At 47.3% G+C, this 22015-nt stretch overlaps 7 protein-coding genes across 7 annotated transcripts; 4 read left to right on the plus strand and 3 right to left on the minus strand.

The window, feature by feature from the left end:
• Positions 1-405: 405 nt before the first annotated feature.
• Positions 406-2067, plus strand: N7483_000871 (uncharacterized protein; the record flags this gene model as incomplete). The annotated part of the gene is made up of 2 exons (XM_057084309.1): positions 406-755; positions 825-2067. The coding sequence occupies 2 exons, from the start codon at positions 406-408 to the stop codon at positions 2065-2067; spliced, it is 1593 nt and encodes a 530-aa protein (XP_056950458.1).
• Positions 2068-2163: 96 nt separating this feature from the next.
• Positions 2164-3512, minus strand: N7483_000872 (PQ-loop repeat-containing protein; the record flags this gene model as incomplete). The annotated part of the gene is made up of 2 exons (XM_057084310.1): positions 2164-3292; positions 3457-3512. The coding sequence occupies 2 exons, from the start codon at positions 3510-3512 to the stop codon at positions 2164-2166; spliced, it is 1185 nt and encodes a 394-aa protein (XP_056950459.1).
• A 1061-nt stretch (positions 3513-4573) lies between these two features.
• N7483_000873 (putative spindle pole body associated protein SnaD) lies at positions 4574-7153 on the plus strand (the record flags this gene model as incomplete). Its single annotated transcript, XM_057084311.1, has 1 exon — positions 4574-7153. One exon carries the CDS (start codon positions 4574-4576, stop codon positions 7151-7153), a length of 2580 nt encoding a protein of 859 aa, XP_056950460.1.
• Positions 7154-7693: 540 nt separating this feature from the next.
• On the minus strand, positions 7694-9687 carry N7483_000874 (uncharacterized protein; the record flags this gene model as incomplete). The annotated part of the gene is made up of 3 exons (XM_057084312.1): positions 7694-9113; positions 9168-9445; positions 9505-9687. 3 exons carry the CDS (start codon positions 9685-9687, stop codon positions 7694-7696), a joined length of 1881 nt encoding a protein of 626 aa, XP_056950461.1.
• A 4349-nt stretch (positions 9688-14036) lies between these two features.
• On the plus strand, positions 14037-16884 carry chiA1 (class III chitinase ChiA1; the record flags this gene model as incomplete). The annotated part of the gene is made up of 3 exons (XM_057084313.1): positions 14037-14144; positions 14204-14624; positions 14678-16884. The coding sequence occupies 3 exons, from the start codon at positions 14037-14039 to the stop codon at positions 16882-16884; spliced, it is 2736 nt and encodes a 911-aa protein (XP_056950462.1).
• Positions 16885-17552: 668 nt separating this feature from the next.
• On the plus strand, positions 17553-18272 carry N7483_000876 (60S ribosomal protein uL24; the record flags this gene model as incomplete). The annotated part of the gene is made up of 3 exons (XM_057084314.1): positions 17553-17643; positions 17706-17818; positions 18003-18272. The coding sequence occupies exons 1-3, from the start codon at positions 17625-17627 to the stop codon at positions 18270-18272; spliced, it is 402 nt and encodes a 133-aa protein (XP_056950463.1). The 5' UTR covers positions 17553-17624.
• Positions 18273-19887: 1615 nt separating this feature from the next.
• Positions 19888-21510, minus strand: N7483_000877 (D-aminoacylase; the record flags this gene model as incomplete). The annotated part of the gene is made up of 1 exon (XM_057084315.1): positions 19888-21510. One exon carries the CDS (start codon positions 21508-21510, stop codon positions 19888-19890), a length of 1623 nt encoding a protein of 540 aa, XP_056950464.1.
• Between the last annotated feature and the right edge of the window lie 505 nt (positions 21511-22015).

Raw genomic sequence — 22015 nt, forward strand, 5'->3', positions numbered from 1 at the left:
GGAAAAAATGGAACTTTTGGGAGGGGATTTATAGTCCACAAGAAATCCAAAATTCCATACGAGCATCCCCACAGCTACCCCGGATAAAAGCTGTAGTGTGGGGCAAACTGACCGGGGAAGGGTTGAGCCTGCGGGGGAAACGCGGGATATAGACCAAAATGCCGATATAATTCCCTAGCCTCGCTTAACGCAGCTGTGGCTTGCCTCTAAACCCCATTCAGATGAAAATAGTGTCCTTGTGATGAGTTTTAGTTCACCGAACTGGAATTAACACGCGTTATTATGGGTAAGCTAATATCCTGCCGACTATGATCTTTACGTTTTTCCGGTTATAAAGATGCCCCTCATACCCTCAATGAATCGGAAAATCCGAAAGTCTGATTTACTTTTATATCCCACTTCATTATGGCAGACACTCAAACAGTCCGAATCAATGCCTCTTCTCTGGAGGCTGAAATCATCGGAGAACTCGATAATGATCATAATATCGCTCTATTCCGAGGTATTCCATATGCCACGGTTACAAAGCGCTGGACTCACAGTGTGACTCGACACACACTCGAAAGCACCCATGATGCGACTCAATTCGGCCCTCGGTGTAATCAAGGAAATGGTATGGTCCTTGTCACTGGAGGCACGAATGATCCTACTCCAGGCGACGACGAATTTCAATGTTTAAACCTCAATGTTGCCGTTCCTCAGGAGGCCCTCGATACCAACTCTAAGCCCCTCCCTGTGATGGTATGGATTCACGGGTAAGAAGCTCAACATTCTTTCTGCTATTGTAGGACTCTCTCTTGGACCTAGCTGACAATCGTCTTCAGAGGTGGTTTCGCATACGGTGCAAACTCGGTTGCTCGCTATCGCCCCCAGGCTTTCATGAGTCAAGCCAAGAAGTCTAACACGCCCATTATCCTCGTGCAAATGAACTATCGACTCGGTCCTCTTGGCTTTTCCGCTTCTGAAGACTTGGCTACCGAAGCTGAGGCAAACGGCCAGCCAGTTGGGAACTATGGATTAATCGATCAGCGCAACGCATTGGAATGGGTTAATAGTCACATTGCGGATTTCAGGGGAGACCCAAATAATATCACGGTGTTTGGTGTCAGTGCTGGCAGTGCCAGTATCCATGCCCATCTCCTTGCTGGTCACTCTTTATTCGATCGTGCTATTATGATGTCTGGCGCTGCCCCAAGTCTGTTCCCCGTCCGTGCGGAGCTTTTCGAAAAGCAATGGCAGGGATTATGTAACAGATCTGGTGCTACCGGCTCTACCCCTGCTGCACGCTTAAATTATCTTCGCTGTCTGAATGTCTCTGATATTCTGAAAAATTCCAGTTCGGCGGTGATGGGCCCTGCCGGTGATGGCGTTTATATTCCGAAGACCTGGAAATTCGAGGATAACGTTTCCAACTCACGCTGCAAGTCTATCATCCTGGGTGATACGAATGTTGAAGCACTTATATTTGATGGCTTGCTGCGACAACTGAGCCAGGAGAAGCTTCATCAGTTAGTTGCGGAGAGATTCGCAGGTAGCAAAGGTACGGAGCTGTGTCATCATTTCGGCTTTTCACAAGGACAGTCGGATGAACAGTTCCGTGATGCTTTCCGCCTTCTCCTAGGAACTCTCATGTTCCAATATCCTAACATCGCCATCGCTGAAGCCTCCCGTCAGTCGGATGCATGGAAGAATGATGTTTTCCTGTACCACTGGGAAGAGCCATCGCCTTTCCCAGGTCCAACTCAGGGAATGTCTTATCATGGTCTTTGTGCTCTTCTTCTCCATTTGAATGAGCTGGAGAGCTGTCCTCCTCCTACGCAAAAAGTGTCATTAGAAGCTGCCAGCTCTTGGGCTGCCTTTGCCCATGGTCAGAAGCCGTGGGAGGCATACTCGACCAGTGGTAAATTCATGCGGTTTGGACCAGAAGGGAAGACTGGAATTTCCACTTTTGCGGAAGATCACACAAGAGTGTATGGATTCCTTGAGTGGATGAAAGAGAATTATGACGAGGTGAAACAGTTTGTTCGCGAAGACTTGATGTACAGCTTGGAGAACGGTTCATCGTAAAGAGCCAATTCATTTTATTTTGTATATATTCATGACAATAGATAGAGTGACGGTTTTATCTCTATCACGAGATGAATGATATGTACATCGAGGCTTTTATTGATCATCATCATGGTACTCCTCATCTAAATCCTTCGCGTCGCGGTACAAGAAGAATTGTACGAAGATCGCCATGTCCAATAGTAGGGTTCCAAAGCTACCAATCAACCATGAGAGATTCACCAATACATACCGCCCATAAATTGCAGCGGCCTCTCCTGACTCGCATTTAGAATGGCGATGTGAAGTGGTATTCGGAAGGTCTATGATCGAAATGTGGCCCCGACAGACCGGTGAGTATGCCAAGATGGACAAAACATATGTCACATTGCCAATGCAGGCGAAGAGAAAGAAAAGCAGAGACACGCCGTCAGTAGACTTGCGCCGGTAGTTCAGGAGAAGCTGGGGGAGTCGTGAACCCAGGTACAGGACGGCGCACAGGTATCCAAATGTTTGACCCAATGGATCCATAGTGAGAGATTCTGGATCTGAGCTGGAGCTCTTTGGGGCAGGACTAAGGTACCAACCTACCACACCTGCCGCGCAGACAAGGGCAATGGCGGTGGTATTGAATAGAACGGCTTTAATGGTGGAGATACGTCGACGGCGTCGACGAGCACGAGCCGCATTTGTATCAATGAAAGGTGTAGCAGGTGATAGATGGGTTCCATCCACAGATGAGTGTAGGATATCTCGAAATGAGGTTGCAGAGTGTCGTCTTTCACCCGCTGATGAGGATAACGGACGTCTTTCCTCTGCAGAATGGCGAATACCATTTCCGTTCACTGAAGACTCTTGATTTCCATTTCCGTTCGTCGATTTTGACTTAGGTAATAGAGAAGATCGCTCAGTTGGTGTGGGGGCAGACTGATCACCCTCATCTTCACCTAGTGCGCCGGTGGCAGCAGGCTCTGGTGTGGGAGAAGACGAGAATTCTTCACGAATGTTAAAGCCTCGATAATAGAAACACTGTCCAAGTAAGACAATGTCTGCTAATGTGTAGTAGACTGCCAAGATAATCATTGTTGGCAGCACACCTTGCATGACTGCACCGAGAATGTTGAAGACATCGCCAGCCAGCCAAACGATGAGAAAAAGAAGTGAAAGCCCATCTGCGGAACCACGTCGGAAGTTCTCAATGATTTGTGGAGAGAAAACTACCACCCAGCAGGCAATGGATATGGAGCTATAATTACTTAGCGGATTGTGGACACAATTTTCCAGTATGTGGGGAAGAGGGACAGCGCTAGAGGTCATCGCTGAAAATCAATGCAAGCAATAGAGAGATACAGGCACATGATTATCAAGTGAATTAAGCAAGATTTTGAATATAAAGTGATTCCAACTTACCCACAGATACCACTCAGGGCTTCAATGTTCAAATTGGCCGCTTGTGAGGGGAACATGATGCGAGCTAGATGGGGTGTTTCAAAATGAAGTCTCCGTGTCCAACAATGCTGCCAAAGGCACCCGAGCACAGTGGATGCAACAATCGCCACACACAAATTGAAAGTTTTGGGGAATGTTCGGCTGTACAATTTATATCATTGCAATTGAGGTCGAGAGAAAATATGGTTTAATCTTCGGGAAAGTCTGAATGACGTCGCGAGGTCACGTGTGGTGCCTCACAATGAGGAAGTAGAGATGGTTTTACCTATACAGGAAAGAAAGATCATGTTAAATGTCAATCACAATTAGCTAGGTAGTATTATGCAAGAATTCTCCCAGCTTGGGGACTCATACTTGAATTCAAATGTTCAAGTGCATATACATGTGCGGTCATTTTCTTTAGTATGCCTTAAAGCCCTTAACAGTGATCATTTATACTTCGGATATAACGGGATTACTGCCTCAGGCTATTACGTAAAACCTTAACACACAACACAGACTCGAAGTACTATGAGTCTATGTGAGTAATCATTATTCCAAGGTTCTGTACATTAGATGAAATGCTTGAAACGAGTAGTATGAGAAGTCATTCTCGCTGTAGGAACCAGCGTCCAAATAAGTAGAGACTGGTGAGAAGTTTGGGTGGATCAACTGTAAATTCAGGAGTCGAGATAACATGATCATAGATCTATCAATCCTTGAAAGTTGAACAACTAAGAGCTCAAAATAAATGAGGAAAGAAGAGCCCTGGAGAATAATATAATTCTCTTATTTAATCTGAAAGTAGAAGCTCCAGGGCTGGAGTTGATGTAGTCAAGACCGAGAATGGCAGTAGGTAAATAGAATGCCTGAGGCCGCTAGAATGATGTTGTTGCGACCCGCACCTGGGCACTTCTCATGTTTGCTTTGGACTCTAACCTTACCACGCCATTTTTATTGTTAGTCCCTACATTTATTCTTCGATGCTTTCGCAAATAATGCGACTCTAAAATCACCACAATATTGAGTTCTCGACCACTCTTCTGCCTCGTTATCTGACCAGCTTCGCTGTCGCATATCTCAAGACGCGTCTGCCGCTATGGCTAACAATGGCTACACGTCGCCGTTTCCGACCTCACATGATACCATTGGGCAATCTACATTAGTGACACCTCTTTTCATGCGATCTTCTCCGCCACAACGTCCTACAAGTCAATCTCCTTCCCGTTCTCCGTTGCGCCCAGAAAGTCCACTCTCCGATGACTTTGACCCACATGCAGAAGATCCAGATGAGCGCGAACCTCCCCATAACGACGAGCATGATGAACTAGAGGAGCATGGCCATGACGATGAACATGAAAATGAACCCCATCATCTATCACACCACTCAGCACCAGACAGTCCAACTGGATCTGATTTGGATGCGCGACTCGCGGAGTATACCTTGGACTTCAGCCAATTTCCTAGTGGCCATTTCACAGATGGGCAAGATGATATGCCTCTGCCAGATATGAAGGATGATATGGAGGACAGACTTTCCGATGTGGGCGGCCCGGAAGATTTTACCGCCAATATGGAGAAATATCTGATGGGTGAAGACATGTCCAGTGTTCGGAAATCTCGGGTCAATGAGGATCGGGACGAGCCTGGGTCAGCCATCAGAAACTTCTCCTTGCGGTCAAGACAGCCTGCCGTTGAAGAAGATGCAGATTCAGCGGAATACAGTGAATTCGGACCGCCCGTGGATATGTCGACTCCATCGCATATGCTTCACAGGACTAGTGGGCTTGCCAAAGACTCTACTCGCCTTGATGACATTGAAGAGGACCCTGCGGATGAACTCCCAAGTCCCGAGTCCCCAGCATCTCGAAGAATGTCGAATAACTCACGAGACATTGCGCATGAGCGAGAGGAAGATTTACAACAACGCATCGCCCAGCTGGAAGATGAACTTCATGATCGAGACGAGCAGCTTCTAAGAAACCGTCACAGTTTGTTAGAGGCAGCATCGGCCAGTGAGCAGGTTCTTCATCTCCAGACAGAGCTGCAGCTTAAAAATGAGCACATTGCGGATATTGAAGCCCAAAATGGTGATCAAGAAATCCTTCGCGAACAGATTCAGACTCTGCGACGACAAATGAGTGAGCGTGATAGGATTATTCAACAGTCTCAAGCAAATGCGCTAGATTTGAGTCCCCTTCAGCAACAAATCCGTGACATGCAACACCAGCTTAAAAACCAAGAGTCGCAGAGCTCACTGGATACTGAGCGCTTGGAGACTATTGCTCATCTGAGGCAACAACTCAACCTCACTCAAGAGCAGCTGAAGAAACGCGATGCGACATTAGAGGAGACACTTGCCAGACTGAGTGAGGTGACCCATGCCAAGGAGATACAGCTCCATGAGAAGAATAGCGAGATCGATCGCATCCAAGCCAATTTAGATGACATGGCTCTGGAGAACGAGAAGCTTGGGGCCGAGTTACAAAGCGTCAATGCCGACTATCAATCTCTCGAAGATCGTCTTACTAACCTTGAGACAAAGAATCAGCCGCTGGAGGAAAGAAATCAATTCCTTGAGGCCGATCTCAGCCGTGTTCAATCACACTTGGAGGCCCAAGAAAATGCCCTCAAATCTATGGCTGCAGATCTACCCATTGATAGTCGCAGCACTTACAGTGAGATTCTTGATCTCATCAAAGACTTGGGCCCTCCGGAGGCTGATATGGAGCCTGAAGAATCTCCTCCGCGGCAGAAGTACCCAGTCAACTCAGAAATTCAACATCTACGCGATGAGATCGCAAGACTTGAGCAAGAAATTCAAGATGCTTTCGGTGCTCAGAAGGCCGCAGAAAATGAAGCAGGCCGCCTCCGCGAACAAACCACCGAAATGCAAAGCTTGATCAAGACCGTTGAATCCGAGAACCTGCGCCTTACGGGTAGGGTTGAGGAGCTGACAACAACTCTAAACAAGACGCAGCATGATCTTACTCGTACGCAGGAGGAACATGCTGAGTCTCTTGAGACTGTTGCCCGTTTGCAAGAGGAGGCCATTGGTCAACCTCCTAGCCCGCCTCCATCTCCACCAATGGCCCACGGTGCAATTGGCTCAATTCAAGACCATCCCGACACAGTCGCATTGGAGGAAACCCACCAAGCCCAGATCAGGAGCCTCCAGACAGCCCATTCCACAGCCATTTCTACCCTCCGCTCTTCACATGCTGAGTCCATGCGCAAGATTCGCAATCTCCTTGCTTCTGCCGAGCAACGCGAAGCAGATCTTCGTGTAGAGCTCACTACAATCCGCACATCAATCTCTACTCAGGAATCCCAGCTGCGCAAGTCTTTGAGATCTGAAATCAAACGTCTCGAAGCTGTCATTGCTGCTAAGGATGAGACTGCCGTGGCAATGGACCAACGAATTGCCTTATCAGTAGACAAGAGAGAACGCGAGTGGGAAGCCCGTGTGGACCTTCTTCTGAAAGAGCGTGACCGCATGGCCAAGGCATTGATGATGTACTGGGGTGAGAAAGAAATGGGTCGGGGACCAGGTGTTCTAGCAGAAGGGAAAGAAAATCGTCGTCTTGATGGCGACAGTAAGGAATCTAAGCAGGGACAGGCATATCGATACAAATATGCCCAGAAGCAGCGGTCGAAGAGCGGAGAGAAAAAGCCCTAACTGAAACTAGTCTTTACTCCGTAATCGGATTGGCCTGATGCTTGATTTGACCCAATTGTGTATTAGCCTTTTGCATTTTGGCCGGATGGATGATGGAGTACTGGTGTTGATTTGATTCCTTCTTTTCTGCATGTAATTGAAATTGATTTCTTTTTGCCGTCGTGTATTCTACAGCAACAAGTAGTAATCTAGTCTTCATCCTCGAGTTATCGTGTCATTTTCCGTCTAAAGTTTTGCTAATCTTGACTTGCGATGGGTTACTAGCCTTCGCAGTCTACGTCTACTAGAGACAAACTTGAACCACCTGTTTAATATCAAGAGTGTATTTGATTACTTTAACTAGTACTATGGTATATAGAGCATATTTGAGAGAGAAAAAATAGAACCACCAAAGAATGAAAAAAGATAACCCTGTTCAGACAACAGGCGATGGAGTCCACCCATCATACAATGATCCAACAAATATAAAGTCCAAGACTAACCATCAAGACGCAAATAGCAGGTCTGACCAGCAGACCATAAAAAAATTAGAGCTTCAATCTAATGGAAACTCAGACTAGTACGATTGGCACCACGGTAGGTCATTTGGTCAATGACATTGCGCGTTGGCTCCGAGGACCCAGATATAACCTTGGATTCATCCACAGAAGCACGAGGCAGAGGGCTTGACTCCATAATACAGCTCAGAGGTCCAGTGGGGCCTCCATGGGTACTGCTGCGTGGTCTGCGAGTACTAGGATAGATAATTTCGACATCACTGCGACGCGGTACCGGAGAGATCACACGATTAGGATCGAAGTTATGAAGACTAGCCCAGCGAGCTGGAGGTGTGATATACTGTGATTGGTACTGGCTTTGGGTATGACGGGGAATATGGTGGTCGAATTGGTAAGTGGTGCTGCGCACAGGATGATGGAAGACGGGTTGTTGCCGGATTTGCCTGTGTCTGTGTGGTTCGGCAGGGACAGGGAATCCGGTAGATGTCTGTCTGCATGAGAGCGAGTATTTGCGCGGGTTTATTTGAGCTGGGATGTAATTGGGGTGGTGAGGATGATGAAGGGAGATTTGGTTTGGTGTGAAAGTCGCTATGGCGGTTTGAGAGCGTCTCACTTTGACAGGTTCGGGCTTCTGTACTACTACCTCGGGGGCGTCGGCTGAGTTCATGGTCATTGTTCGTAAATGGCCTTCTGGTTTCGAGGGTTTCGGTTCGGCCGTAGTGGGATCTTTCGTGTTGCTGGCTTTCTTCGAAATAGCTCCTTCTGGGAATGCTTCCAGAGCGGCACTTTTGATTGAAGGCGTGACAACCTGTTTTTCAACGTCCGACGCAGCATTCGGGTCTGCCAAAGCGAGTATCTGGGGATCTGAGGATAAGGGCAGTGAAAGCGGCAAGGTTTTCGGGAAAAAGCGTTTCAGAGACGAGAGCGAGGATTTTCCTCGGATGTGGGTTGCCCACTTGCTCGGAATAGGTGGTACTTCGGGGACATGGAAGCCAGAGAGGAGGTTTCGTGATTCGCAGGCAGTTTGAGATGTCATAACGGTTGAGGTGCGTGAGATGGGGAAGAAATCACTAGCAACTGTGTGTGCTCCCGGAGAACTACGTAGCGTGTCGTCTGGTGATATCGATGTTCCCGACGTGATCTCTCCATACTCCGATCCTGGATTTGTATTGACTCGAAGCTGTGGACGTAGGCAAACTGGGGCTGGGTGCCGGATACTAGGATGACATCTGACCTTGTTGGCCAACGGATCGATACTCCATGGTTCTTCGCCAGCTTTTCCATCGTGTTGGCGGCATAGATTGAGGATTTCGTTTCTGAGGGTTTCATCGCTATCCCAGCTGTGACCGGAAAAGATACTACCATCCTTGTATGCTAGTTGGCGTCTATATATTCCAATAATGGAAACATCATATGGCCGATCGCACAATTCTCTTGCACAGTAAAGAGTACAGACGGTAACACTGCAGGATAATTGTCAGTTGAACACTTGCGAAAACACATATACCAGCACTTACAGTGAGATCACAGAAACAATAACTGTGGCACGATGGAATGCACAACTGCTACCAACGCGCCAAAATGTTGCATGTGTCCCTTCAGGTAGACAATAAACTTGCTGGGCGGCAACCACTAGACCAGAAACGCTAGTTGCCAGCCACATCATAAGGGCTAACCTCAGGACATAGGTGCAGACATTATGTAGAACCGTCTTTTGTTCTCCAAATCCTCCAATCTTATTGTACTGCCAGGCGACTAGGCTTTGAAGCGAGATCAAGGGAATGGAGAGAATAGACTACACAATAAGATTAGCAACCTGAAGCATATATGCTGGAATCGATCGATCAAACGCACCGAAACTAGTGCTAACACCAGACTCGTAGTCATTTTGGAGTCAACCCTGCCATTGCCGTATAGGTATAGCACCAATGCTAATTGAAGCGTAGATTCCAAGATGAGGCAGTATATCGCAGCGAATATGACCAATTTAGTCCAAGTGCCCTCTTTTCGCGGCGCGGGCGAAAATCCAGTCGCCATTGTGAATTAAGAAAGGCCTTTTAAGGTTGATCCCAGCTGTTTCCAATGTTGCCAGAACAATTAATAGCCAGGTTCGTGGCAGCCAGTGTATCCTGAATGAAGAGGCGTGGAACTAGGAAACACGTCGGATAGCCGTCGAGCCCGAGCGCGGTTAGATTGAAGTCATTAATGGTGAGGAATAAGACGTGTCAGAGGAGAAGCGAGCCTTAAGGACTAAAAAGGGAATTAAATCAACTGCCATAGAACCCGTGGCGCGTCGACGCGCAAAGAGTGTGGAGGGGTGGAATGTGCCGAGGGGCCGGCATGGGAAGAATCCCAGCCGCGACCATGGGCTTCATTTGATCCGGGTCAAGTAATAAAATCATTTGATCGACTGGAATGTTCAGTCAAAAGCCCCTCTCACCGTTTAAACCAGTGGCAGGGGCCTTCCTGGAGGATATGGTGTGTTGACTTCATCCCTGTAGATCGTGAACACCCGACGTCACTCGTATTGACTCCTGGTGAAAATCTCCGAAATTCCTGGAGTTCCAATGAGAGGTGTCAAGTTTCTTCATTTTATTTGCTTGGTGTCGCCCTTGAAGGTCATGAAGGAGAGGACTGTATATGGGTGGAAATGGGTGATGTGGTTGAAGGGAGCATCCCTCGATGACGTCCACTCGGACTACCGTTCATGATGAAACTCTCTGTGTTTTCCACTCTTAACTACCACAACAAAATCAAAATATTATTCACATTGGCAGCAATTCAGATAAAATTGCACTAACTTCGCCATAGTTATCTTGATTTTCGATAGCAATATCATCCTAGGTGTTCAGAACCATTTTCACGTGATTCGAGGGGACCTCCTGTCGACGGCGAGGGACAAGTTGAAGCATCCAGGAGCCTCATATTTGATCATTCAAGCTCGCACATGAAATTAACACACTGAAAGTGACTGACTCGGAATGCGACCCGGCTCCTCTGTTAAAACTAGATCAGTCTTACTGAACATATGATTTCTCCAGACTATACTCAAGCTGTCAAGGGCTACCTGAGACAGGTGCAGACCCAATCGAGGAAAAATGAAGGGAGAGGCTGAGTACAAAGAATCAATTCTATTGAAGCACTATCTACTCTGACTGATGTGAAACCTCATCCTCACTTGGGGTGGCAAGATTGCTTCTTGTTCGCCTACCATCATGATACTATCAGAAATCGATTCCATACTTCGTCTCTCCACGCACAATATGTCGCACACTCGCACTAGTATTTGCCCCGGGGCGTTCCTGCAGGTGGACTCGGAGACGATAATCTTGCCTCTGACATAGACAGCCAAAGCTGATTAGCACTAGCACTGCCACAGCAGTCTTGAAAATGACACGAACAGGGTCCCAATCTAAATCGATTCCGTGGCGAGCATAAGGCCTAGAACCGTCCTTTCGGACTTGATATTATTGTGTGGAAATAAACGATTTTTTCCTTGGTATGAGGCGTCTCCGGGAAAGTATCAAAGTCCAGTGTCGTCATTTTCATCTTTATGGAGTCATGGAGTCACCCAGATACAGACTCCGCTAGTCTGGTAGTATGTGCACAGTGAGGTCATACTCCTGGTGCAATATAAGATTGATTGATGTATGGTGGCTACTTGTGTGTACCAATTTATGGGCAAGTATGTCTCATTCGGTTCCCATTCAGTTCCCGCAAACGACCTCCTTCTGACATCTGGGAGGCATCATATGTAGGCTGCCGCCTGGATTGCATCACCAAAGCCACCTCGGACCGGTGATTACTTCCCTAAAGAAAAGGGTGTAGTCTCCAGTAAAATTACATGACAGAACGCCATCGCCGAGGACAAAGCGGGCGTGGTGGAATGATAAAGCCCCCGGGCCTGGTGGGAGAGTCTCTATTGGGTCATCCATTTTGTTTCCTGGAGATTTGTGGCGCTGAGGCTGATTTCCACAGACTTGGCGCCGCCCCTGGATGTGTTGTCGCCGACTCGCCGTGTCGGTGAAGTGGAGATGGGCTTCTCCCCTCTTGTGTGGGGCAGCCCCTCTCAGATAACGAGGTTCGTAGAAGGACAGGATTCGAAAAATATTGAAATAGAATCATCACCCGAGGGCATTGAACATTGAAAGTTGTTGTCATCTCGTAATTATGGTAAAACTACATACCTGATGGAGGCATCATTAGTTATAGAGTAAATACCGACACCCTTGAAATTCTGAGTGAACATAACGGTTGTCGCTACTAACATTTTGAAAATAATTAGGCTGCCATGGCACATGTACACTTCCAACTTGAACTTGTGAGTGTATTTCAAGTTGTTAGTAATGTATTAGAAATGGATATAATATTAAGTACCTCTCAAGGGCTAGTATCTATGGCAATTCGGAGGACAAGACCACTCCGAGTCCCATGATAATTTGAAATATGTTGAATAAAATCGACCCGAATCAACAGCAGAGCAAATTACAGAATGGTGCTAAATCATTCATTATAATTGATCATTTTTTTGAAGATGAACTCCCAAGTTGAGTCAGTTCGATCTGAATCAGGGTCCTGGGGCTCCATAACTTGGCAGGGGCACCTTAGGTGTTCTTTTGCCGTAAATGGACCCTGGTGGGTTGATTTAGATCTTGATACTCTGTACTCTCTAATCATTCAGAATATTCTTTGATTTCCCTGCACAAGATTGACTTTCTTGGTATCAACCGAAAGGCGAGACATGATGCCAGCGGCTACTCCAAGTGACTCCAAGTGGAACTTTTGGAGGGTCCAAAGTCTGGACTATCGATCTGTGCGCCATGGATCAGGGACATAACAGGGCACACTAGGCTAAGAATCTTTCAAGACTTGCTTTCTTTTGCCAAGTATTTTCAAGAATAGCCCTACCGGAAGATTAACGTGGGGACCGGTCCGAGGAGTTGTGGTAAGGGTCCGCAGTTCTGACTTTGGTGGTATGGCGGTTACCGATTCCAATCAGTGCGTATAACAACACCATTTCAGGCAGGAAGTGCGAATATACGAGGATTGAGTGTGAATATTGAGTGGAAAGGCTTGTTATTTTATGCACTTCATTCAACTTATCACTATGAAATGCTGCTATGAAATCTATGTATGCGTGAGTTTGCAGTGCCACACAGCCTATGAGATAACAAAGATTCAATATTTGCAGCTAATGATCTAGGGTAGTATTCGGGAGTACCCTGTGGATGTAACCAACCATAAATCATGTAAATATTTGAAAGAATATTCTTGTAAGCGATGGGTAAAATGGTGATGATCCGGCTGGTGCCGGGATCATGGGTTTGGTGATGTGAGTGTTAATTGGTGTGCCTGACTAGTGCCCAACGCTAAGCGTTAGGTACTCCACTAAGAGACCCTCGCTTGGAATAACTTTTCTCTTCCAATTTTACTCCGAAGTACATGATCAGTGATCTATTGATAAATGACAGCCTCCTTATTCAAAACAGTATCCCCTAAAATCCTGAGATTTTTGAATTAATATGTCTGACAGTATTCACATTAGGAGTATGCAACTGCAAGCACCAGAAACCTGAACATGGAGGTCGCTGCCTGGTATGATATGAACACTCGCATTAGGGTCCATATAGCGGGGTCTCGGAAATTACCATTTGCTTGTACGATCAGTTATCTCCGTTCAAATTTTGGAAATCTGTGCCCGGACCCTGAGACCAGGGTTCCTTGGCGAATACGATGAGGCTCTAAATGTCACGCTCATGTTGGTCCGTGAACTCATACTCTGGCAATACTAAGGGAATATTGCTGAATGACCCGGTGTCTGGCTATGAAATTTCTTTCGCTTGTTCAAAAGAAGAATGAGAATGGGTGGAAGTTGCACTTTGATAGTCCTCATGAATCCATGATCAAGTATCCCGCCTTGCACGAGGCTCTAGAAACAAAGATTTCATCTCCCTTGCCAAGAGAGACCCATGTGGACATAGTCTCGGGTGGAAACCATTTTCTTGAACTAAGAATTCAGGATCCAAGGAAGAACTAGGCACCATGTCCGCATAAAATTAGGTGACCATACATACTCGTCTCTCATTAGCCGAGATCGAGTCAACTAGTACTTAGTGACTATTACACTGAACTCGGTCATTTCCGTATTATGGGGTTATGCAGGAAGTGAGAGGTCTGTATTAGTTCCTTTTAATCTAAGAGATCCTATTTCTCAACTTCTTCTACACTGTCAAACGTTTTCTCTCTCTCTCCTTGAGTGTCCAACCTCTGCAGGCACTTGTCTGCGTCCCTTTCGTTCTTCGAACTTTGGCATCAAGCCATTTCACTCTTTTCTCGTTTTGATTTTGGCCTTTCGGTGGCCTTGACATTCTTTTTCAAGTTTCAAAATGGTTGGTATGAAGCTTTTTTCCACGGGTGTGGCCCTCCTGTCCACTTTTATGTCCACTGCTCTTGCTGTCGATGCGGATCTCAAGTCAAATGTCGCTGTCTACTATGTAAGTCACTTCCCCTTGATCTTCTTCATCGAATGTGCCTTAATATTCTTTCATAATAGGGTCAAGGTGCGAACCAACTTCGCTTGAGCCACTTTTGTCAGGAGACCTCGTTGGATATCATCAACTTGGGCTTCATTAATGTCTTCCCCCAGGAAGTCGGTGACTGGCCTGGTTCCAACTTTGGCAACCAGTGTGATGGAACATACTATGATGGCACTTATCTCCTTGCGGGATGCCATCAGATCTGGGAAGACATTCCTGTTTGTAAGGCTATGGGCAAAACTGTTCTGCTTTCTCTCGGTGGTGACTCAGCCGATCCTGGTGTCATGAGCCACGAGGTTGCAGAGTGGTTTGCTGATTTCCTGTGGTACTCTTTTGGCCCTTACAATGCTAGCGCTGTCGAGGAAGGTTTCCCTCGCCCATTCCAAAATAACTCTGTTGATGGTTTTGATTTTGATATCGAGTCTGATGGTGGTCATGGTAAGTCGACTGTCCTCCACGAGTCATGATATTAGCTAATTCGAGAACTATAGGATACGGCTCCATGATCGACCGCCTTCGTGATCACTATACCAACTATCCCGAGCATAAGTTCTACATTTCAGGTGCCCCTCAGTGCGCTATTCCAGACCTGCAGCTCAGTTACGCAATTCAGACCTCCCACTTTGACTTCATTTGGGTTCAGTTTTACAATACTTTCGCATGCTCTGCCCGTGCTTTTGCGGATGGCTTGACAACTTTCAATTTTGCTTCCTGGGTTGATGTTATTCAGGCCAGCGCAAACCCCGATGCCAAACTCTTCATTGGACTGCCAGCGGACGAGGCGGCTGCGGCCAGTGGGTACTATCTCGATGAGACTGAAGTCTGGCCTCTGGTTTCCGAGTACATCGAAAGCTATCCAGATACTTTCGGCGGTATTATGCTGTGGGAAGCCACAGCCTCGGAGAACAATACTGATGCCAGGGGACTGACCTATGCTGAGCAGATGAAGGAGATTCTGTACTTTTTTGCTCCTCCTCCTCCCCGCCCTACACCCACACCCACATTGACTATCACTCGTACCGTGATCCCAATCCCAGCTCAGACTTCCTCGTCGGTTCCTTCTAGTAGCTTGGTTGCCAGTGTCTCGTCAGTGCCAACTCCAGAGCACTCAACTACACCTGCTAGTGCCAGTGGCAATCCTCATTCCAGTTCTGCTACTCCTTCTGGTTCCGTGCCTCCTTCTAGCTCAGCCACTCACTCCACCATTCCATCTGGTGCAGTGACACACTCTAGCCCTGCTACTCCCTCCGGATCTGCTACTCCCTCCGGATCTGCTACTCCCTCTGGATCTGCTACTCCATCCGGATCTCTGTCTTCTTCGAGCTCGATCCACCACTCTAGCTCTGTTATCCCCTCGGCTTCTGCCACCTCATCCGGATACCCTGCTGCTTCTGGCTCTGCCGCTCGTTCTGGACACCCAAGCTCGTCCGTCGAGTCGTCGAGTTCCAAAATTGCAACTGGCTCTCAATCCATTCCTTTGGTTTCTACTGGCAAGCCCCATTGGTCATCTGTGCATTCTTCATCTGTGACGCCTGTTGGCCACTCCACTTTGCCTACTTCCGGCACTTCGCAGGGATTGACCGAGTCTTCTACCCGGACGCTCACTCACACTCGCACTCCGGTGCCCTCGCGCACTCCCATCACCCGCACCACAAAGTCAAATTCCACAGATGTGCCAAGCTCTAGCTTGTATTCTTCTACGCCAGTTGCTTCCCCAAGCTCTTCCAATGTCGTTGCAACCAGTAGTGATGTTTCCGCTGCTACATCTTCTGGTGCAAGCTGGAGCTCTACTTTCACTTCCAGTGAGTTGACTTTCAGCACTGGTGCCACCGGGTCCAGCTCCAGTTCTACCGAGACTGGTGGAGTGCAGCCAAGTGGAGGTGAGGGTGCTTCCCAGACAGCTACCATCACTGCCTCTCCTTCGGTCACCTCAGCTCCCACCTCGTCCTCAGCGGAAACTATCACAACTGTGATTGTCACTTCGTACACTGATATTTGTCCTACTGGCTTTACCACCATCTGGACCACTTACACTACTTACGTCTGCCCTGAAGCCACCGCTACTGGTAGTGTGACCAACCCCTCATCCGGGGCTAGCCCTACCACCGCTACTGTTCCTGAGGGATGGACCACCAGTGTGACTGTCTGCACTCAGTGTGCCGCCACTCCAACCACTGTGACTCTTACCGTTCCCATCACTTCTTCATCGGCGGAGGCAACCACTGTCGCTCAGTCGACAGAGACAGAGACGTGGACTACTACCGTCTCTTTCTGTGAGAGCTGCGGACCAACTGGCTCTAGTGTCACTCTGACTGTGCCTTACACAGTTCCAGCTTCTCTGGAGACAGCCACTTCCACCGGATCACCTGGCGGCTCTGCTGGACAAGGCAAGGGACCCGGCTCTGGTGCCTCTAAGACCCCTATCAACTGGTCTTCTAGTGTCATCCCCGGTCGCCCGACCTCGACTGCGCTGATTCCCGGAGTTGGTGCCATTAATACATCCAGCCATGCCCCATCCTTCGTGTTTCACTCTTCAACTACGAGCACTATTGGTGGCGGCTCTGGAGCCCCTACCTCCACACCTGGAGGTACCGCTGCTACTACCGCACCAGCCTACAACGCTGCTGGCTCTCGCTCAGATATGATTAATTTCTTCAGTGTCGCATTCGCTGTTGTTCTATCTGCTCTGCTGATGTGAGATGATATCTGATTTTTTTCAGATCACATATTGCATCGCAGCCATGTGTGCGACCTTCTTTTACATGTCTCTTTACGATCTCTCTGAAATTCCGTTCTCATCCCCGATCTCTGGAGATCTGGGTCTTTGTTTGAGGTCCAGACTCCGAGAGTGATTTATTTTAATCTCGAATTCTTCATATTCTTATTGGAGTTTCTACATCACCATGTAGCGCTTAATTCCTGTATTCTATTAAGAAAAGTTTATCAATTTCGAATACTGGCCGAACTTCCATTCAACGTAGCATTTAGCATGTAGACCGTGTATTCGAATGACCAAAACTCATCCAATCACAGATATTAGATATCGGTCTAAATTCATATGTACCAGGAGGTAATCTTGGTAGAAGAAAGTAAAAGAAGGGACCTGTTGGTAGTAACATAGGTATAGTCTACATCAGCCAATCACATCAATTTGACACATCCCATTATTCAGGTGTCAAGGTGTCGAGATTCTGAGATTTCAAGATCTTAAGGCATCAATATTCAGGTGTCAATTCCCCGACCGCCCCCGTCTGATTACATAATGTGGATATTTTCATCGACCAATAAAAGTCCATTTCGCAGCCCTAACCAAGCGGTAAATCATGTGACGCACAACCCACATCGAATATTCAGCACGCTAGACGAGTCCTCCTCAACCGACCACCGACAACCCGTGCACTTGAGCCCATTCACGACCACCTCAGGACGCTCATCAAGATGGCTGTTCGCAACCAGAGTGCGTTATTTTATCGCTTTTCGCCCAACGCCCATGTCCAAATGCTGATCGATTGACGATAGGTCTCGCCTCTTCGCGGAGCAAGTCCCGCAAGGCTCACTTCTCTGCTCCTTCCAGCGAGCGCCGTGTTCGCATGTCCGCTCCTCTCTCCGCTGAGCTGAAGAAGAAGTACAACGTACGTTTTATCCGCCGACTGCAAATTTGATTTTGATCCGGGTGTGGCCGAATTGGGGTTCGATCAAAAATCGAGATGAAGAAAAAAAAATGCACAACAGAGACAATCAGGGCCAGCCGGGTGTAGGACGAGCAAGAAAGGGAAAGAGAAAACTTCGATTCTAACCATTCGCCATGATTTACAGGTCCGCGCTGTCCCTCTCCGCGTCAACGACACCGTCACCATTGCCCGCGGTTCCCAGAAGGGCCGTGAGGGTCGCATCACCTCCGTCTACCGTCTGAAGTACGTCGTCCACGTTGAGCGTGTTGTCCGCGAGAAGACCAACGGCCAGAGCATTCCCATCGGTCTCTCTGCCTCCAACCTGGTTATCACCAACCTGCACATCGACAAGGACCGTGAGGCTCTCCTTGCCCGCATTGCCAAGGGTCGTGAGGCTGTCCAGAACAAGGCTTAAGTGATCTCTTACGTGTGTGTGGGGGTCTAGGTTCATATTGCAATGGTGGTTTAACGGCGCGGGTGTGTTGATATTAAAGGACTCTTAACATAAAAATAAGAGGCCCAACCTACCATTTTCTGGTCAACGTTTCTGAAACCAGGCGCCATTGCGATGAGTGCCAAATGAAAAATATCCTTTTTTTCTTCCAAATTGTTCCGGAGTTCATATTCAGTGAGCCACTCTTTCTGGGTGGATGGTTTTTCTTATTTCTCTTGAAATGACGATGTCTTTTCTCCAATCGACTAGTATTGGCAGACTTGCCTTTTTGAATGGGCTTCGGCGAAAAGGTGAGGTCCGATAACAGGTACCAGAGCAACTTGGCAGGCCTCAATGTGACCCATGATCCTATACCCTCTTATACGAATATGTTGAGACCAACCCTTTGGAAGCTACAGCCCACTTTGAAAACTACTTCGTAGCCGTAAATGTTTCTAGATATTTGTCTTCTCCAACGAAACAAATCCCAGTAGCAGCAAGGAGCAATTCCAGGGACCACCGAATTGCGCCCGGGCTAGATCCATCCTTTGCCTGATCTACGCCCCAGCCTGAAACTAGAAATCCGTATATAGACACTTCAGGTGTCAAATTGCCCAAATGCACGGAATGACTAAGCGGATCCCCTCAGCCGCGGCGTTTGTCCTCACGAAAGATTGGCAATATTCGAATTATCCAAATGGTTATTGTCTAAATAATATCAAGAAACTTGAACTTTTAGGACTGAAAGAAACACGTAGTAGGAAGTTTTACTAGGTACTGGTATTAGTATTGAGCTCATGGCCATATGTGGATACCTACATGGGTAGTATCACTATTCAGCTAAGGTAGAAGTACTAGTAGTGGCAGCTAGTATATATATCAAACATTTGAACCACTGGCATCTGCCAGTGTACTACTACCTAGGTAACTAATATCATGATGATCTGGACGAAAGACTGAACATTTTCAAAGTTCCAATGTTCAAAATTCCAATGTTGAAATTGCTTGAATTGACGATCTGGGAAGATGTGGAAAATAGTAGGAGCGGCTACTAAATCCATGTATGTATGATTGATTGCAAACTTTGAATATTTTGAAACTACCCGTGCACACGTGGACTTACCACCACCAAGCCCTGGAGAGGTTGAGTAATTGAGTGCTTCTCCCAGGTCACTGGCTACCCATCACCTGGGCCGAATTGAATGTAATGTTTGAAAATTTAGAGGCTCTAGTATGAATCTCTATTTCCCAAACTCAGAAGTGATTCTGCTATAGACTCCGGGGCCGCTCTCAACTCATTTTCCAGGACTTGAACCTTGGAAGGCCTCGCACACTCCGCCCGGGGATATCTAGTTGCCATCTCATCTCCCTCCGAATGAAGACCGCTGGTATCACCAAGCCTCATATTGTGTCTCTGATGCCTCTTGTGTCATAGCCCACGCCCCTTCGTGGCCGGAAACCCCCGATCGTCGCCTCGCCCCACACGCGGACTGCCACTAGCCCCAGTGCTCCACAATTCGCACAGAGCGACTCAAATGAGGGTGTTATTATGATAAGTGCTGGAGTGATGGGAATCAGTGAAATGCACTCAATTTCCCTAAATTCCTCCGAGGGCTTGTTTCTCTTTGCCTTCCAACACGTCTTGCATTTTGTCAAAATATTGGACTTCTGGTCCAAGCCTCGCTTCGTGTGGCCATAAAAGCCTTTTCACTTCAGTACCATCCTCAACTTCAAAAGTGATGGTGTATGCATTTTGGCCCATGTGTGGAAACAGGGCGTTCTTGATGATATCATTTAGTGAAGGGAGCCACGTAAAGGTATCATGATGGTGGTGCCGAAGATCCCAAGCTTGAGACTCAAGGCCTTGAAAGACAACCTCCAAGGCTTTATCATCTCCTTGTCTAATCACCACCACGAAGTCATGATTGGGGTTCGAATAACGACCGACAAATTCGCTCAGCGGCCTTGAAGGGGTACCCTCTCGTGATTGCTCTAGGCTCTCAAGCATCCTGGGAATTTTTCGAAGGTAGTTAGCCGCAACCCCCTTCGCGAGCTTGATGAAATCGGTTTTATCTGGACTATCAGCCAATGTTTCCAGGAGTAACTCATGGATCCAACCAGATGGTTCACCAAAACCGATCGAATTGGTTAACACAACCACACTCAGATCGGCTTCTGGCAACATGCTCATGAAGGATGTGTATCCCGCTTGACTCCCACCATGGTATAAAACAATCCTTGTACTACCGCCAGATTTGATCGTGGGTACCTTCCCATAAATCTCGTGGCCTCCACCAATGGAATTTGGCAGTAGAGCGCGCATTAGTCCTAGTGCGTAAGACTTGCCAATTAACTGTTTTTCACAAAAGATATGGCCAGCCAGCTGCCTTGAACTGAGCTTGAGAGGCGAGTCCTTATCACCATCCTCTTTACAGCCCGCTAGGAGCGCATTCGTGAACTTGAGCATGTCATTCACGGAACTTTGGACCCCTTGTGCAGCAACCATAATAGTGCCGTCTAAAACGGGAGGCGGGGGCAGTAAGACCATTGACTTGTCATCGAGCGCACCATATGGCCTAGCAAAGTTTTCAACGTCTACCGATTGGAAATTCTTTGTGGTGGTCGTTCGATCCATTTGCAGGGGCTGGAAAATTCTAGATTGAACGAATTCTCCGTAGCTCACGCCGCTTAGTCGCTCAATGACTTCGCCAGCGAGCACAAAGTTCCAATTGCTGTACATTGTACCGAGACGAAAAGGGCCTACTTTTTTTAATGCATTGAATGAAGCTATGGCCTGGCTTTTCTTCATCAATAGTGTGCCATTTGAACCAAACCACCATTCATTAGATGTTTCCAACCCGAGTTGGTGAGTGAGAAGATCGGTTATAACGAGCTGACCAGTGAGATACTTGTCCACAGTATTGAGCTCAGGTATAATGCTGACAATCGGAGTTGTCCAGCTAAGCTTTCCTTCATTAACCAGAATACAGATAGCACTGGCGGTGATAGATTTCGTCATCGATGCAATCCCATATAATGTGTTGGAATCAGGTGGGACAGAGGACTCGATATCGCGATATCCAAAGTTGTCGCTAAACACAGTTTTTCCCTGATGAGCCACCCCAATTGACGCTCCAGGGATGCCGCCGATCTCGCAAATTTCGTTTATAATTGGTCTCAATAGGGAGAGACGGTGGGTCAAATCTTGCACAATCGCCATTTTTCTGGTTGAACCAAAATTTCTTTATAACGAAAATGAATTTAAGGGGCAAAAACACAGACTCGGAGGGGGCTGGATTAATTGTTGAGGCCAGTGCCCAAGTGTGCCATATCACCTGATCTGGTGTAGATGTCACTCCCCAGGCTCTCATCTTCCGGTTTTCCTTTTCATCCGAAGATCATCATACTCAAATGGGAAGTAATTGAAAACGTTCTCTCAAACTTCGACTACACAGGTGAACTAGGTGAATACTCCAACCTCCGGGGCCGTTCGAAGCAACTCGACTACCATGATAGCTTACGCATTCAAATAATTCAACTCTGATTCCTTGGATCATTATTTTTGTCACTTCATCTAGGGTCATGTCAGCCGCATTATTATTTTTAAAAGATAATCATTCCCTGAGACCTTCGCCGTAGTACAATTCTAGTTAGGTCTGCTGCATGCACCTGCAAATTTGAATCAGTGCTGACGTGTTTTTCTTATAAAGGCTCCATGCATGCCT

Source organism: Penicillium malachiteum (genome assembly GCF_028827825.1).
Source record: "Penicillium malachiteum strain IBT 17515 chromosome Unknown utg000001l:1.0-8184562.0:1.0-8186909.0, whole genome shotgun sequence".
NCBI lineage: Eukaryota > Fungi > Ascomycota > Eurotiomycetes > Eurotiales > Aspergillaceae > Penicillium > Penicillium malachiteum.